The sequence below is a fragment of the Silurus meridionalis genome, chromosome 9 (genome assembly GCF_014805685.1).
Source record: "Silurus meridionalis isolate SWU-2019-XX chromosome 9, ASM1480568v1, whole genome shotgun sequence".
In the NCBI taxonomy this organism is placed as follows: domain Eukaryota; kingdom Metazoa; phylum Chordata; class Actinopteri; order Siluriformes; family Siluridae; genus Silurus; species Silurus meridionalis.
Window position 1 is genome coordinate 12,935,903 of NC_060892.1, and position 19,548 is coordinate 12,955,450.

The 19,548-nt window shown below is 37.2% G+C and overlaps 2 protein-coding genes across 2 annotated transcripts; both read right to left on the minus strand.

Moving 5' to 3' along the window:
- Positions 1-981: 981 nt before the first annotated feature.
- Positions 982-3,105, minus strand: fgf19 (fibroblast growth factor 19). The gene is made up of 3 exons (XM_046857966.1): positions 2,693-3,105; positions 2,280-2,383; positions 982-1,613 (listed from the first exon to the last, which is right to left on the minus strand). The coding sequence occupies exons 1-3, from the start codon at positions 2,877-2,879 to the stop codon at positions 1,299-1,301; spliced, it is 606 nt and encodes a 201-aa protein (XP_046713922.1). The 5' UTR covers positions 2,880-3,105; the 3' UTR covers positions 982-1,298.
- An 11,741-nt stretch (positions 3,106-14,846) lies between these two features.
- On the minus strand, positions 14,847-19,356 carry fgf4 (fibroblast growth factor 4). Its single transcript, XM_046856934.1, has 3 exons — positions 18,792-19,356; positions 17,283-17,386; positions 14,847-16,375 (listed from the first exon to the last, which is right to left on the minus strand). The coding sequence occupies exons 1-3, from the start codon at positions 19,066-19,068 to the stop codon at positions 16,199-16,201; spliced, it is 558 nt and encodes a 185-aa protein (XP_046712890.1). The 5' UTR covers positions 19,069-19,356; the 3' UTR covers positions 14,847-16,198.
- Between the last annotated feature and the right edge of the window lie 192 nt (positions 19,357-19,548).

The window sequence follows — 19,548 nt, forward strand, 5'->3', positions numbered from 1 at the left end:
AAATATTGTTAGGGAATTGTATCGTTTTCATGCATGTTTTTAAATAAAGAGAGGAAAAGTAAAAAAATCTAATGGATGAATGTTTGGGGTTAAAGGGATGAAATACCTCACAGCTACAGTATAGTTAAATGATGCAATGATTCATTTATTGCATGTGTGTTGAACTGTGCTTTTACGTTGCATTTTACATTAAAATAATTCTTAGTTCAAAAGCCAGCATTGTAAGATAAAATGTATTTTAATGGGTTCATTATCGTCATACAATTTTATAATATGCTGATGCTTTCATGCTTTCCAAATTCATAGTATCTGCCTGTTGTTGAAAGTAAAAATAAATATCATTGCTATTTTTTTTTTTCTTTTCCAAGAAAAATTGTGGGTTGTTTAATTATGGCAGGAAATCATAGACAAGGTGGAGATTTAATAAACAAATATATTTTCAATATACTGAAATCTCAATTCCTTGTGGAGTATGTAAGATAGAATCTGGAATATATAATTAACTAATTATGCATTGTGATGTGAGGTATTAGACTTCTGTTACAAAATGTCAATATGCAAATGTGCCCTCATTTGAAGCACAATTTCATACAGTGCCATTGTGTGTAACTCTGTCAAATTATGTATCCCTTTAAAAAACCCTTTTTGCCTTATCCCTTTAAAAACTGACAATTTACTGATAACCTTTTTGTATTGTATTATGTGCCATTGTATAGTTTATACAGATTGTGGACTCTGTATTATATATATATATATATATATATATATATATATATATATATATATATATATATATATATATATATATATAATCCATGACAAGCATTATGTAATTTGCATTCTTTTCAATCACAAGCTTTTCTCATAAGAATTTTTTTTAATAATAATGAAGCCAGACTTTATCAGAGATTTTAAATCTAACAGAAGTTCAGCCTCTGATAAATACAACAAATAAAAAAAAAGGTTCACAGTAGATACAAGTGCACAATAAAAAAAAGTATTTACTACAAGATACAGAGACAACAGTGAATATTAATTTCAGAAATAAATAACCCTATTAAGCTGCTCACACTTTTCTTTGAGCCTCAGCATTTGCCATTTGGAGTGATCTATATTTTGAAGCGTATTCTGTGTAATCCACCCGTACAATTTGGGGTTAAGAATGATCTTTGGGAAACATTATCCTCCTTTTTCTCCAAGTTCTTTTGGTCATCTGGGCTCTGTTTTCAGATAGAGCTGGTTCCGTTCAGCCTCTTGCCTCTGCATAAGTCACATCTTTTGGAAACTTTGAACTCTACTCATCTTTTGTTGAAGCTTGGGCTTTGAATGACAATCTGGGAGATCTTCCCAAAGGATTCCATGCTGTCTACTTGTATGCCCAAGTGAAGATCCTGTTCTGGGTCAACTGGAGAATGCACTTTTCTCACATTGTACTCGGTAGGCTCCTGTGGCAGCGTATTGAGCAGGGGCAGGAACTGAGAGAGAGCATTTTGACGTCGGTTCTTTCCACCACCCAAGCTTACAAGGGTTCCATGTTTCCCCGAGATGTAGATGTTGTAGCCATCTGGCATAATTTGTTCATGAAAAGAGCAGTCCTCTTTTATATAAATGTGCTATTGAAAAAAATAAAATAAATAAACAGTCAGTAATTGTCATATACAAGAACATATCAGTCGTGTGCTCACTTTACGTTCTTAAATGGGTGTTTGTCTTGCAAATACAGGGACCAGGGTTAAGAGTATGTTCCATTTCATTCAGCCTTTAACTTTGCAAACCGAGCACAGGACAAAGGTAGCAAAATGACGTCACAAAGCATGTTTGGACAATTTTGTAATATCATCTTTAGAAATTGAAACATGTCCATAAAATGTACACTTGCATCTATATGTGGGATGAATTAGAGATGTTAAATTTGGTTTAGGATTGAAATTGACCACGACCAGGATTAGTTTGGATGTTAATATATAAATATGTTTTAACTGATCCACTATCATAATTAGAGCGTTTTGCAATTCCCACAGAACAGAAGGCATGGTAAAACTTTAAATCTAGGGATATTGATCATGTCTACGTTTATTATTTACATGATGATGCAGGTGTTTAGTTGGAGGAATGAACTTTTGGAAAGTAAATGTTGAACTAAAAAAAAAACATCCGATGCAAGATTACATTCTTTTTTATACTTCCTCAAATAATTAGTATTACCAGGAATTGCACGTTTATCGTTGTAGTCAAATCACAGGCTATGAAAATAAATACAAGTTGTATAAACGCCTCACCGAACCATAAAGCTTGCCGTTGGCCTCCATACAGAGATAATGTGAGCTCGCGACACCTCTAATAACCACGCAGCCTGTTTCCACGGTGCGAATCTCCACCAAACCTGAAAAAAAAAAAACAATATGGTTTATTTTATGCACCTCGGATTAAATCCCTACCACTGAAAAAGTTCTAGAATTATCCACGATATCTGAGATACGTCCACGAAATGATTATATAGATTTCGCCCACTGCAACTTCTAACATGCCTAAATACGCACTGGAGTAGAACATTTAATGATGCGCAAATGAAATTATGCGCTTCTTGGCTACACATTATGATCAACCAAATTAAATATATATGACCATACTGTTGCGTTAGTTTTAGGAAGTTGTAATAAATACACTGGGTACATGTTATTTTAGTACTCACTGTGCGAGCTTTGCACGTGAGATCCGCCGATTTTCCCATCTTTGCTGATCTGGAGGTGCAGGCCGGGTCTCGTCGCGTACAGGTGCCTAAGGCGGACGGGTTCTCCCCAGTCATTGGCCAGATGCGGCCCAGAGTCTGCCAATGCGACGGCAATCCAGCAAGAGCTAAACACAACGACGAGCTGCATGTTCAGTGTGCAGGACTGGTGCCTGATGCGCGCGACCTTTCGCTTGTGCTAGTCGGTTGTGTGGGTTTTTTTGTTTGTTTTGACCTCGCACATCTGGCCTCTTAAATGCTCCTCTTTATCAGTTCAATCGATAAGCCGCCGTTTCCCCTTTTGGCAGTTTCTGCGAACAGGATCATAACACACCTTCTGGACATCCAACAGATGGTGAGGTTTGGGCTGCGAGGGCGCGCACGCGAGCGAGCGCGCGCGCACACACACACACACACACACACACACAAACCATGGTTACAGGGTCCTTTGGACGTTAAATCCTTTGGACGTTAAACCATATTTATGACGAAAACTGTAATTTGTACTCTTTAGAGTCTTAGACGTATGGACGAGAAAGAAAAAATACCGAATGAATGAAAGAATGACGAAGAAATAATTAATGTATAAATTAAGATGTAACGGTAAATTGGCTTCTATAAGAGAGGTAAATGAATTGCTACGAGCATTGCACACAGACGTGAAAATGAACCTCCCCCTGCAGGGCTAAAGTACAGGCCTGCGTGTGAGCGGATGGGATCTGGTGAACACACACCACCAGCAGGTCACCTTAAACAGATAGTGCGTCCTTTCCCCCTTTCCCCCTCGCCCTTCATTTTTTTTATGAATTCTCGGGACCTCTAGTACGTCGAGTTTAGTTTGCAAGTTTAACAAGGTTAAACAGTAGCCCTCACTTACAGAACCATTCCTATTCAAGAAAATTTTCTCTGAACAAACTGTTCAGTTTTCGTTGTTCAGTTATGAGAAATATTTTAGGTTGTTACCTATTAATGCGTTGTATGAATTCCACAATTTGTGTAATGATGTTGATGATAGAATTTCTATAAATCTTATTCTAATTATTATTCGCGCCATATGGTGTCCGGCAGAAACTCCAGTAACAATCAACTGTCATTGTAAATCAGAGTCGGTAGATGGCGCGCTATAATAATATAAGGCTGCCAAATACACTCTTAAGAGGTACCAACATTTACTTTTCCATGTCACTGGGGTTCATATAATAATAATAGACTCGCATAATAATCTTGCATCTGTAAATTGCATCTCTTTATTAAAAATGAGCGTGCTCCTTTACGAATTATCCAAGTAACATAATTGGATTTACTCAGTAACAGTAACACCTTTATCCTGATCAGGGCCACAGGGCATCTCTAGAATGCTCAACATGAAGTAGAAATACACCCTGGATGGGATACCAGTCCATCACCAATCTTCATTTACCCACTCATTTACACCTAGGAGTAATATGATTTACCTCTACACAGAGTTTAATCTAATCTAATTGAATGTAATCTAATCCAAGCTCAGGACAGAACACTGAAATGTGGGGCAGCTGTGCCCTTTTAAAACTGAGTTTTTTCCTTTCTTAAAAAAATGCTGGTACCTTTCGTTATCTGTGAGCTTTGTATCTGACAGTAGTACTGATCTACTGTACTACTATAATCGCAATTCTACTGCACACCTCTGCATGCAGTGATGACAAAATACACATTTAGCAAAGATTGGGCTATGCCATGGTCTAGCAGTCCTAGTAGTAGAACTAGTAAAAAGTATTTTGAGAATTTTAATATGGTCTATTTAATGGTGTGCACATCATTCACAACAGGCCACTGAGTTGCAGTGTCTAGTATTTCACTAGCATCTGTAAAGGAGAACCCAAATCTTTGTGGTCAGAGCCTTGTTGTTAGGTTGCTGGGGTCTGAAAAGAGGTGGGAGAAATCTGAAAAGTTTTTTTCATTGCTTAGACATTATCAGAGCATACAGATCTGATGTAGTTGCATAGTGACTAAGCAGCCAAGAAGATGATTCTAATTTGATGATACAACAAATTACAATTACCATTGTTCTGCAGCAATTGGGACTTAAAAATAAAGGTCCAATGATATAAACATTAGATTAGAATTAGATGAAAGCCAGCATTATTTTGAATAAGCGAGTAAATAGAGTAGGATTTACTTTTTGATTATGTCTCTCTTACTCAGAAAACAAATTACTTAGTTACAGTTAAGGTTAGGCCCTCTGTGCCAGTTTAAGGTTGTTTTTATTACTTTCACCAATGCATAATGCTGTCTTTATTATCTTTATTAGCTTATCGAACATAAATTTCACTGACTACTGAAGTTTTTTTTTTTTCAAGTGATATATAATGACATTCTATTCATTCATGCTCAATAGAATGAATAATTTCCTTTGCTGGGAATGTCAGTCATTTCATCGAAAACTGCTGATTATTTCATCATCTAGTGATATCATATATATTTTGTCTTGATCCTGTCTGAAATGTGAAAGTGTCATGACAGTGTTGACCTATGCTGTCATTGAGGACTCGTACTAACGCTGATAAAGGCAAGTCAATGCATTTATTCATGCATTTATATGGATTGCTTTTCATTGTTCAGCCTCTTTCCTCTCATGATCTCAGTCCATTCATGAAAAATGTTAGCCCTCTCCAATCTCATGGAGGCCTTAGAGTACAAATCCATCTGTTTGTAATCGCTTGTGCAATAGTGTTCTGTAGGATCAAAGGTTATGATGAGGTTGTTTCCTGTCTGTGGTGTTTCAAGCAATAGTACAAACTAGTAAAATAAGAGTGCAATCTATTAACATCATATTACCCAGTATTGTATGGGATACATATATACTCTGGAATGCATTTAGCATAAGTCTTGCACCATCATATCAGTTTATTAGAGTACACAGTGATGTAGTGATGTCAAAAGATCATCTTTAAAACAAACAGTCATACTGGATGTTTACTTTTGGGTCGATTTTTGGGGGTCAGATAATTCATGAAATTAGACATTGCAGATATTGCATTTAAAACAGAATAAATGACTTTTAAACTAGACAGGTTCTTATTTCACACAGAAGCCTGGGGAATTGAGCAGGTTCATTTGTTGGCACTGATGGTTGGGCTTTATTTGCAACTCCAATTCCAAAAAAATTGGGACGCTCTGTATAATGTAAATAAAAGCAGAATGCAATGATTTGCAAATCTTATGAACCCATTTTTTTACATACAATAGAAACATAGAAAACAAAAGTTTAAACTAAGGAAATGAAAAATTTTAAGGAAATAATATGTTAATTTTGGATTTGATAGCTTCAACGTCTTAAACATGTTTGGACAGGGCCATGCTTACCACTGTGTAGCATCCCCTCTTTTTTAACAACAGTCCATATATGTCTGTGAACTGAGGAGACCAGTTGGTAGAGAGAAATACTGTTGCATTTTTGTCTAATACAAGATTCTAGGTGCTCAACAGTCCTGGGACTTCTTTTCATATAATTTCTTTTCATAATGAGCTAAATGTTTTCAATTGATGAAAGTTCAGTACTACAGGCAGGCCAGTTTAGTACGTCAACTTTCTACTACGAAGCAATGCTGTTGCAATAGAGGCTATATGCAGTATATCAGTGTCCCTTTCTCCGACTTCTCAGAATCTTTTGAAGATATTATGTACTGTAGATGATGAGCTATTTTGTCTTTGCAGTTTTATGTTGAGGAACATTATTGTGAAATTGTTCCACAATCTGTAAATGCAGTTTTTAGCTTTGGTTTGGTGAATCTCTGCCTATCTTTACTTCTGACAGACACTCTAGGGTACTCTGTACTTTTTATATCCAATCATGTTACTGGCAATTAACCTAATTAACAATTACTTTTTCAACCTTTTGTTACTCTATCCCTATTTGTTGCCCAATGTTTTGATATATTGCAGCCATCAACTTCCAAATGACCTTATTCCTTCCTTAAAACATATTAAAACATTGCGAAATTGCATTTGCCACATAACAATTTTGTTTTGCTGTTCCCGGTCGCTTGCAGATAGCATGATAATGTAATTTATTAATCAAAATATAATTATTTATTATAAAATGAAGTAAAGTGTTAATACAGTACAGTACTGTATACATAAAATAGCATTCTCTTTACAGTTTTTCGTTTATCGTGGACAGTCTTGGAACGTAACCACCGCGATAAACGGGGGATTACTGCATACATATAAACATACATACATACATACATACACATATTATTTCATTATCATTAAACACAATCATCACATATAAAAATAAATGTGTGAAAATAGAAGTAAAATATTCTGTAAATATAATATATATGTGGAATATGTGGAAAACTGTGGGCTTTTCAACTATAAAATCACATTCTCTATGGAATGCACAATTATTTTTACTTATAATAAAATACACCATGCATGAACAGTGCATATAAATGGGCCTAATAAGTTCAGAAGTTCAAGAGGTGGCCTATGTCTTTAAGGCCACCTTGTAAACAAACAAATGTCTATCTGTTGCCCTCTTGTGGAAATTTCAGTCAGATCACAGTGACAAATAACATTACATCCACTGATTAAAAAAACCCAGGTATAAAAGTCTTTCTACCATACCATACACACTTATTCATCCTGCTGTACATCTCATTGTGCTCATTGACTAGACCCACATGCACACTCAGCAGACTGTCTGTGTAGGCTGTTAAGGGACTGATTAGTCTTCTGATTTGCTTGCATGTTCCCTCACCAATGCCTCATCAGGGCTGTGTATGCAGGCACTCAGCATTCACTTTGAAGCTCAAAGCCGTGTTTTGACTAGGATGTCTCTTGTTCTTCGTTGTGCTGTGATCGACTTTGTTGGTGCTACTTTGATTAAAACCATGTGAAAGCCTCTTTCTCTCTCAGTCTTTAAAGTGCATAGGCTAATGGCTGTCAGGATTACTGCCAAATTCAGGGTGCTTTATTTGCTCTTCTAGTTCTTTTAATGTCTTGCATTAACTCGTGTTTTTGAACTTACTTGTTTGTGTTCGAGCTAAAACCATTCCTTTTCTGTTGAATTTTTCTTGAGAAATACTGTGTTTCAAACTAAAACTGTAAAAAGCATTTTTTTATGTCATTATTAGAATATTAGCATTTAATCAGAATATTAGCTTTTAATAAAGAAACTCAAAGCTTTAAAGCTCAACAGCTGTGTGTTTGTATATCAAGTTACCTCTGAGTTCAAGTTCAAGTTCCCAAGGGAAAGCTCTGCTATTGAAGCTATTTGGTAGTTTCTGAGCTCTGCCTTCTTGCCTGAAGATGTCATGTGGAAAGTGAATGGCAGGCCTGCTTCAACCCCTACAACAGCCAGCTGCATGATTACAGGGAAAGGCTCTGAGTTGTTTCCCCTGTCCCAGTGTACAACTTTAAGCACAATTCACAGTGAATGAGCTGGTTAGGGTGTTCACAGCCATTTGAAGTGCCTTGTCTTTATGAGCAAACATCTGGATTGTCCCAAAGAGACACCTTGCAGCTGGCCCTTGAAAGAGAGCGCAAGGTAAAAAACACTCTAAATACAGCCCTTAGGCTGTGCTGCCAGAGACATCAGTATCCCTCTTCTCTGCATCTGCAACAACATGCAAAACATACCTCTCCATAAACAGCAGTGCTACAGTCTGAACAATACTGCTTTACCAATTCATGGTACAAATACCCTATTGCCAAATGTCCTGGTTTATATGTTGCTTATGGAAACAGTAAAATAGGCATTTTAGGGTAAAGAAATGATTTACAATAATTATTTTCCCTGATTTGGTTCCCATAATTGTTTTAAAATCTAGCAAGAATAAATCACAATTTTTGTGACTCACCTGACTTATTTAGTTCTTCTTATAATGATTTCTTGTTATTCCGATGTATACTCACCATTTACTTTATTAGGAACATCTGAAAACTTGCTTGTTTATACAATTATTCAACCAGCCAATCATATGTCTGTTGTGCAATATATAAAATCATATATAGGTCAAGAGCATTTAATAATGTTTACATTCAACACCACAGATTACACAGAATAGTGCATAAAACAATAAACAATAAACAAATGAGTGTCTTATGGGTAGAGACACCGTATTGATAAAAGTGATAAGAAGATAAAGATCAGACTGGGGGAAAGATACATCTTCACAAACCTTCCATCAATTGGTCTATTTGATCTCCTTCACGATTACACTGACTCGGTTGATTAAGTAAACAATGTTACTTTACATCAGCAACACTGACTCAGTGACAAACAAGTCATTCATAAGAAGACAACTGATGGCACCTGCATTCATAGCAACTAGTTTCTAACAAATTAATCATTTGATTGTTAATCATAAATATAATATATTATGTGTCAGGCCGTTCATTCATGCACTGGTATGCAAAATCATGATCCTATTATACAGCTACTTCAATGAGGGTACAGTATTCATAAATCAAATATTTATTTATCAATCATTGTATTTGAAAGCTGGCAGACAGTCAGCATGCTTCTTACCTTGACCACCTTCTTCCATATGGTTCAATTTTCTTTTCTGATCTCAACAAGTCTGGGCAAAGTGCTAAGAAGGTCCATATCAGAGGCTGCGTTTTTATGGTCATCATGTAGACTTCTTACAAAGTATTTTACTGTATTTTAAAACTACTAAAATACAAAACACTGAAGTATTTTGATACACAATATTAAGCAATTTTCATCAACCCTATCAAATACTAATTATCTTTTATATTTGAAATACGTATTTGAAATACATGTGTAATAAATACTGCCCATGCCTGAGACTGGTTTTAGTTGATAGGAAGCCTACAGCAACTTAAATATCTGCTCTTTACAATTATGTTATGCAGAAAAGCATTACAAACACATATTGAGATGAATGGTTTGAGATCACTCTAATTTGCCCAGAAAAGAGGGCACAGAGATAAGAGGGCACAGATCTGTCGCTTGGTCTTTTGTAATCTTCAGTTTTGCAAGACCTTACAATTTCATAAAACTTATCGTTCACTTTAAATAAACTGAAAATTTTGATCTGTATTTGCTGTCTATTAGCCACATGACCGGCTGATAAACATTGATAATTGCAGAAATGAGCAGCTGTACAGTTTTTTGGTGGAGGCAACCAAGTAACCACCTTGGTTAGAATCGAGTTCTAACAGAGGCAAAACAATTGATTTGTATTTTTGTACTTGTTCAAATATTTAAACAAATAAGGGGTTGGAATCCAAGAAATTCAACATCAGCTGAGGGTTTGGATCTTCAGTTCCAATAGTATGCACATATTTTGGCAAGTGAATTTGTATTATTTGTAGATTTACAATTAGTGGATAGTTACCATATACACTGTTTATAAAATGTATGCTTTAGATTTATATCTAGTTTCTTGTTAAAGGTTAATAACATTACTAGTGAACTAACAGCTGGATAATATGTATCTTCTATAAATGTTAACTGTATCTGTAACTTATCTTGTTTTGGTTTATTTTTTAAGTGCCAGTCTTTGAGTATGTTAATGATTTAAGCACAGGATTCAGTGCTTCAGAGGCAATGTCATTCAAGGGTGGAGCAGGTGCTTGTTGGTGGTTACTTGTGGCCCAGACCAGGTGTGGGAATTTGAATTCATGCATGAGGTTGATTTGCTTCAGTTGAGCCCAGCCCATCCCCCCCGTTATGTTCATCATTTCAATTTTCTTAAAGCTATTTTCTCTCACAAAGCATTCCCAAAAAAAGGATTTTGAAATTCCTGTTAAGAATCTATGCTATTTTTTTTTTTTTTTTTATCAGAAATTCTAAATAACATTCATTGTTGGTTTTAAATGTATACAGTAGAATAAATATAAACATGTCATTCATAGTTTAGTTTTAATTAAATCTGTTTAAAGAAAGCAATATATTTTGTATTATATTTCCAATATACACAATCCTCTGAATTACAAAACATTTAGGGGCATTAAATTGAAACAAAATCTTAAAAAAATACTTGAAATCAGCTTAAAGTCATTCAAAGAGCACTAAACAAAGCTTAAATAATTTAGTGTTGATTCATAATCATTAATTAGATGAGGCAAATCTTCCTTTTTTATTTTTATAATTCCATTTATCAATAGGCAAAACAATTTTGAGAACAACTATAAATTTGCTGATATATAGATAGATAGATAGATAGATAGATAGATAGATAGATAGATAGATAGATAGATAGATAGATAGATAGATAGATAGATAGATAGCTTTATTGCTTACAGTGATGGCTGTTTCTTCTATATTTATATTGTACCTATTTTTATCTTGACATCGGAAATGATGTCAAATTGCAAAGCCAGTCCAGTAATTGAGGCCACCCACAGGTGGAGACTGAAACCTACATGAGAAGCCATCATTACACATCATTTCACAATTTGTGTTTATTGGGATAAAATTAGTTTAGGAAGAGAATTTTTAGGAATAAATTATCCACAGACATGCAACCATATGCCGGAATAAATAACCAGTTAAAGAAATCTATTGTTTCGTGCTGGTTGTATATTAAAGTAAAACCTGAAACAGAGATTTGACTATCATCTACATAGTGGTTAACCTAAATTTGAATATTCAGTTTTAATAGCCTGCACTTATTTTAATATTAAACAAGCAAATCAACGCCTTATTTATGACACTTTTATATGAAATGCCCCTACTCCTAATAATGTGAATAAATAATGAATGTAAACTAGATCTAATATTACCACTCCTTTGAAAAGTGTGCAAAATATTTTTAACCTATGTTGTATTTATGTATATATGTATACAAATTAACTTAGCACTAGCAGCTCCATTTCTTTTAAACATCTGTCCTAGCCCTTCTTCTGGAGTACCAATCACAGACCAGTCAATTAGCAGCCAATGCACTTCCTGTTAGCAGATGCATTGTTGTGAGCTGTTTCAGCCATTAGGGTGACCTGTGAAGTCTTTGAGCTGGAGAACTTGAAAGGCCTGTTGTGATGTAAAGGCAGTTTCAGGGCCAAACTGTTTAGTGGAGAAGAGGCACTTGAGAGGTGGTTGGATGTTTATTTGGTTGACAGACGATGGAGCTGTTGCAGGTAGGTGGAACAGGGCAGCTATTTTGAGGGGGGCCTTTACAACCCTCATACATTCCGTTTATTGGAGCAGAAAGCTGTCATTCTTTCAAGCAATGACAGAGCTCCATTTAGCTCCAGCTCATGGCCAGGAATACTCGAGTATTAAGTGACCACACCTGTCTCCATTTGCTTGCTCTTTTGTTGTGGCAAGATGTTTATTTGAATAGAGGCTTGTAGGTGCTGTGGATTCATTGACACTATCAAAAGAACCTTCAGGAAAGTAATTTCTGTTGCTAGACTTGGATTATAGGAATGTTAATGAATCAGTGATGGTGCTTTTTTTTTAGAAACCAACAGTCATGATGTACTTTTTTGTAAAATGTGCCGAATTACACTTCCACTACATAACCTCAATTCACATTTAAAAATTTCAAGGTTTATATTCCTCTGCAGCCATTCAAGTCCATTGTCAAAGGCCTGCTGACCCTAGATCTATTTCTGTTGTCTATTTGGTAGCAAGAGCACACATTAAAAACACTGAGGGCGGCTTTGGAGAGTTGCAGAGATTTATATATGCTGATCTTTGTAAATAGGGACAAGCCTGCCAGCTTGTACACCCTCGTGCCGAAATTCCTCAAATCAGAGGGATAATTGTCTTGTAAATGTCATCTACATTGTGCATGTTGTCTTAGCAAATTGTTTTGGACTTAACTTGTGGTGTATTGTCAAACTAAGTGTCTAAAGAATTGAAGAAACTAAATGAAAAATCCCTTCATTAGTCAACACTCAGAAAAAAGGAAGGACCCTCTCCAGCCCTCCTTTCAGGGAAGTGCATGCCTGGAAGGGCAGAGACTCGTTCCCTCCTGCACCCTCCCAGGCGTCTACTGCATGAAGCTTGCTGAACTATAGGGGAGGATTACACTTCTGGGAGTGACCGTTGAGCCTGTAAAAGCTGCCCAATCTGCAAACCAGGGCCTGGACGAAGTAAACAAAGGCAAGACAGTGACTTGGCACTGCTGCCCCTGCAGAAATGCTGCCCACGCATAGTCTAGCAGTGTCTGCAAGCATATTTTTAGACTCACCACTATTTTTTTATATACTTGAACTCCAAAGTGGCCTATTCTTACTAGTGTTTTATGTAACCATGGACAATTGATGTCTGGTTAAGATGATGCTACGGTATGCCAGTTGTGGATGTGGTTTGTGGGTACAGGTTAAACCCTTCTGCTCAGGCCTTCTTTATTCCTCTAAAAGGAGGCATTGAAAGCACACAGCTCTTTTTTCTGTATTGAGCTTTATTAACTTCCACTTAAGTTAGGGTATTGTCATGTGCACAGCACATACATCACAATTTTGAACAGATACTGTATAAAACTACAGACAACATTTGGTAAATATCAATAAGGTTCAGAGCACACCACCACAGGACTCAAACAGACAGACCAATAAGTTCATCAGAAATGCAGAAAAATGGTCATACAGGAATTGAAAGAAATAAACATTATTCGTTTATTTTCATAGTGTTCATATTTTTAAGTACACCTAAAAATGGACATCAGGCTTTTGAGGTTGTTGTGGATTAGCTGATTAGATTAGGCAGTGATGCATTTCTGTTCATTCATTCTGGCTATTGTTGGAGTGCATGACCGTGCTTGTTGTTACTGCACGCTTTTGGTTAAGCAAATCTAGTCCGGTTGATTTGTATCTGTTCCAGATCATGATGAGGGTCAGAGAAGCTATTTGCCTTCACTGAGCATCCAGCCAATTGTAAACAATATCCTCAATGATGCAAAACAGCTCCATTTGGAAAGAGGTTTGACAAGGCTCTAGGAAAGAAAGAAGTAAGGAGAGGAAAATGGCTCTTCTGATACAACAGCATTTCAGGTCAATCAGACAAAAAATAATAATCTACAAGGTTAGGTAGAATAAAACATGAACATTAGTAAAGCACAGGAATTATACAATGCAAAATTGTGGATTTCAACAAATACTGTAATACATAATCCTCTGAATCTTTTTGGAGATTTCCCAATTGACATGGCCATGATTTTTGTGTTAGTCTAACAAAAGATTTTCATTCCAATTTGAATTTAGTTAGCAGTAGCACACGCACCCCTATCAAACCACTCATCCACTTATGCCTTCCCACATTCACCATATAACACAAAACATGTGACATTAATTATGGGACATTCTCAATTCATTATCATGCTTATTCAATTTTGTACCTGTAACAAACAAAAAATAATAAGGAATGCTTCATTTGAGATCATCTGAGTCAGTCCTAAATGGATTTGACGAATCTCTTAGTTTTAGCAGTAAGCATAGTTCTTCTGAAACACCCAACCTAAAAAGCAGCCACTCGGCATATTACCAATTGCAAAGTTCTATTTAACAAAATATATAAAGAAAAATATAGGGTTACCAGTCAAGCATATAGTGCAGTCTCACAGCTGTCTTCAAATATTTCCACCATGATTATCATTTCTAAAAGTAAATCACAGGGTAAAGATAGCTCAAACGTGACAAGGCGCAGCTAGCGGCCTTCCAGGACTTCAGCCGAGGGGCGATGCAGCAACAGGAAAAACATTTGCCATCAGCAAAACTGGGAAGAGGAGTCTGTCGGTCAACAACGTTATGAGGTAGAGAATGACTGAAAGGGACACATGTCTCCTTTGAACTTAGCAAATTAATTAAAAAAAATAAATAAATAAAAAAAAGAAAAAGGTGAACATGAATAGGCTATAGTGTTTCTCAACCCTGCTATTCCTGCATTTATGCTTCATCCCAGACCTGAACACACCTCTACTAAGCAATCAGGAATAAGTGATGCAAGTTTGCTGAGTGCTTAGATCAATGCAACATGTCCGTCTAGAGGTCTTAAATTGTAAAATGGCAACTCACTGGACACATTTCTATACATTATATATATATATATATATATATATATATATATATATATATATATATATATATATATATATATAAAGTCTATATACGATTAAATTGAAATTAATTTGAAGTGGACTGAATTTTACTTCAATATACCATCCTCTATAGAGCTGACAAAGATTGACGGTGCATAAGTTCAGAGTTCAGCCCTCACCCAACATTTTCCCCACACCCCTACCCTACCCTATTGGAGCAGAGCTAAAAACAGATTTGAGGGGTGTAGGACTTCAACAGCCCACTTTCAGTGGCCTAGAGTAAGCCGATACTGTTTCGGTTAGACCCCCAGAGCTCGGACATTGGACAATGGCTTCAGTGCGTAATACCATTGGGGTTGGTACAATTTCACAAGTCAAGAAATTCAAACTTTTCCTGTGTTCATGCTTATCCTGCAATTTACATGTGCCACTTTGGAAGTCATGAATATGATTCGGAGCATGTTCAATTACTCGTATCAAACTGTATAAAAGCTTACTAAAAATCTGTCTCAGAAAATAATGGGACCAAACTGAACTTCTGCTTGTTGCTGGAGTGTTAATATAAAAAGGCATCTTTTGCAGTATTACTATGTGTCATTATATCTACATGAATTAAGGTACACAACTGGACCTTAAGGAGTGATGTACCTTTGCTCTGAAGGTCAATTAAATTTACAAATGTGACAAGTAAGTAAAACTTGGTACATTTATTTCTGAGAGAGTAGGTGCTGTAAGGGTTTCTCAGAACGATTTGCCTTTCCTATGCATCTCCACAAATCAATTAGACCACACCCAGCTGCAGCATCAAGGCCCATAGACCATAGTTTTGGAATTCTAACAATACATAATAACAGATGTGTCCAAGTCATATTAATGAGTTCTTCTGTGGGTGTAAATCATAATTTTGCTAATTTCTGACATGACATGCACTTCATTATAAGGCTACGTCCAAAAACGCATGCTAAAACAGAGGGTCAAAATAGTAGCTTGACTGCAAGTGCACTCGTTTCCACGCATGCGCAGTCGTGGTTTGGCGGTGTTACATGCGGTTATATACGTAGCCTAAAAAAAATTCACACTTTCTTTTGGAGGGACAAAACTTCCACCATTGCTCTCCTAACCCTTAAAAAAGAAAAACGACAGTGCAAAAATCCATATTGTAGTTAATTGTAGGAATATCAGGTGTTAAACACTCCGTAGCAGCAGAAAGGATAAATAAACAAATAAATTAAAAAGTGTTTTTTTTCCACAAATAGAAAGAGGCTGTTTAAAAGGAAATATAAAACGAACGATTATAAATAGGCTAATATACATGATAATTATAATAATAATGATGATGATGATGATGATGATGATGATAATCGTAACAACGCGATACACTTGACCTCGTGTGTAAAAAGTTGTAGAAAGTGCATCGTCCGGGTTTCTTCCCCAGTGTTGGCTGCATGTGCCTTCTTCCCTTGTTCGTTTAGATTCTCGGCAAGAAATGTGTTACAGTCATTGCTGTTGACACTCGGTTTCCTTTTTTTGTTTTGCCTGTCCTGCTCAGTCCTATGTACATGCCCGGGTATGCCTTCGACTCGTACGCGTTATAGTTGTTTGCCAGGAGTGTCTCTTTAAATTTGCACTCGTCGGTGTACTGCGCCTGAGACGGAAAAAAAGGTGGATTAGAGATTGAACAAAAAAAAAACATGTATGTTGAAGCAATGTATAAAATATCCTAATGAAAAACGTTATTCTGTAATCCTTATAATAGGACAGAAATTCCTGATTAGGTTGAAATAGCAATAAACTGCACATTTTCTAGGTACTATGTTTGTACCCCTACATGTCATGCTTATACCGTTACATTAAACAGGATTTAAGGTACATAAAGTAATTTTTAAGTTTAATAAATCTGCACATTTCTAAACCGTATGAACTTTTTAGAATAAAAAGAACCCATTATTTTCTTTAAAAAATGATTGCACTGTGAGAATGATAAGTGTTTGAGTGGCCTAATCATCGTATAGTGTTCATATAATTGAAAAGAGAAATAGTCTATATATAATATAATAATTGTTGGATCAATAGATGTGTTTAATACACATTTCCCGAGGGGAATCCCAAAATCAATTGCTATAAAGGATTTAACTTCAGGCTTTTGTGTGCAGATGAGGTCAATTTAGGACAGCTAGTCGGGATTTTGGGTGGGACTGGGATGGGTTGTCTGGTGTGCGTGTCTTGGTTATACACCCAGTGTGGGTGGTCCTGTCTGTTGGGCCAGTTCATCTTTACACTGGAGTATGGACAGTAGGTGCGCGCGCTCCTGGCCCCAATGCTAAGAATGGAATGCGCGCGTCTACGTGATGTACTGCGCTCCGGGTTTATCCGGGCCCACGACCAAAACACGACTATGAGCAATCCCAGTATAGACAAGAGAAGAAGGGTTGTGGGGGTGGATGGGGTGAGGGGGTGAGAGGTTATAACTCTAGAAGAGGGTGACGTGCCATTGGGCAACGATAAGCAAATCTACAGGCGGAAACTGGCCGTAAATCATCTTGTGCACTCACAGATCCGTAGAGCTTCCCTTTGCTGTTCATGGCCACGAATAGCTCGCTCCGGACGCCGTACAGTGTCACGACTCCGCGCTCGACCGGAGATATCTCAAGAAGACCTGTGACCAACAACAAAATACACGAATGACCTTGGGTGACTCATATCTGTAGCCATATCGGGCCAAGGTATTTGTAAAAGTGTTGGGACTGTTTACATTTTAGGACGCTGCAGCATCCTTCTTGAAGGAAATCGCACTTTCCGTTTGTAGGGCGTTTTGCAAGCTACACCTATTATCATTCTATGTGAAGACATTTAACCGTATTGTGTACTTTTTTAAAATATAAAATACTAAAAGTATTACATAAGTTTTAGACTTCCCAGTTTGTGAGACTTTTGTGAGCCCTGAGTGTTATTTTATTTATGAAACTTCAGATTTAGATAGATATATCTCTCCTACAATACAGATATTTACCCTTCATCCATCACTGCACACTTTAATTGCACTCCTTATTAGACTTTTGTGAACCCTTTCCTAACAAAATATGACGTAAAAACCTCTTAAGAGAAATGTTATATATTATCTATAGTTCGAGATCTATCTAAACATTTGGCACCCAACCTCTGCCTAGTTTCTGTTTAATATAGGTTAGAGATTTGTGCGTTCTACTTAGAATGTTGTCTCCTATCCTTTATATAGAGGTGCTGCGAAGCTGCTGCGTATGTAATGAAAATGTATATGTAATGTATCCCTGTCCAGTTTTATGTCATGCCTTAAAATAGTCCATGGAGACACAAAACAAATCTCAATATCGATACTGGATACACAAGTGCCTGGCCCGCGGCTCTTTGACTGCTAAGCAACTGCTATAGCATGTTACAGCCATATGCTTCTTATACCCCCTTCTGCTGTCTTTATACACGATAATCTGCGTTGCCTATAAATTAGACGCACACCGAAGATCTTGGGATTCATCTTGCGTAACAAGTAGACCCAACTTCAGAAACATATTTACAAGTTGGCTAGGTTCCGACCCATCTGCTCAGACCTGTGTGATATTATCAGGGTGCGGAAAAAAAATCATTGACCCAGATGCAGATGTGCACCTCCACATGTGGTTTGTTTTACAATAAGACAAAATATAGCAGCTGAAAGCGTTTTACAGTGGACACATTAGTCATCTCCTGTCTCACCAGATTAGTTAAACTAGAAATGTTTGGCTGAATCAGTACATCAGAAAAACATATTTCCGGATATTCAGATTTGACCATTTATTAGGCTAGTTTTGAACAAAGCATTGGTTTTGATTCATTTGAGTCGGCTATAGTGCTGAAAGAAATAATGTATCCTAATGTATCCTATACGCACTCGGAACTTCAAAAATGTCCCCACTGTGGGACAAATAAAGGTGCATCTTATCTTATCTTATCTTATCTTATCTTATCTTATCTTATCTTATCTTATCTTATCTTATCTTATCTTATCTTAACAACAGCTCAAAATAGGCGCATATGATGAAACTTACTGTAACGGTTTTCGTTGTGCACCCCAGTAATCCTACCGTCGGGTAATACTTGGAGATGAAACCCAATGCCCACGTTGCAGTAGAGGCGCCGCAGTCTTTTAATGCCCGTTAGATAGTCACTGTCCCGGTTGACTTCTCGCTTCTCCCCGGGAATCCGAGCCAATGAGCGCGAGTAAAGCGTCTCCCAGCGTCGCTCCACGGGCAGAGGAGCGCAGCGCACCGAGCTCGCTACGAGTCCCAACACCAATAAAGGCAGGAGAGCCGAATGAACACTCATCCTCCTGATCAACACGGAGGCACGCGTCACTATCTGCAGTAGTTCAAATACGCTAAAAATACGCTCTTTGTCTATTTTGGTGTCCACGGTCCCCCCTCACCGCCCCCAAAAACAGATTCCACAGAGCAAACGAGCTTACTCACAGACGAAGCTGCGGCTCGCGCTGGTGAGCGACATAAAGTCGCGCTCGAAGTGGTAGCGCGAGCGCTCTGAAATCACACACAAGTCCAAGTTTGCGGGTCCAGAGTGACTTGACCACTGCTCAGCAGCAAAGCTCTGCCATGCCTCGTGTTTCTAGACCCGGCATCTATATTTATGCGTACAGAGAAATTACATCACGCGTCAAGCGTCGCATCACTGGGAGACACGAACCACTGACAGCGGACCGAGTCCTTATAACACGCGCATAAGAGCTGCGGGGTTTAGCAAGGAGGCAGCGCGCGTGCGTGCGATTGGTCAAGCGCGAAGTGTGTGTGTGTG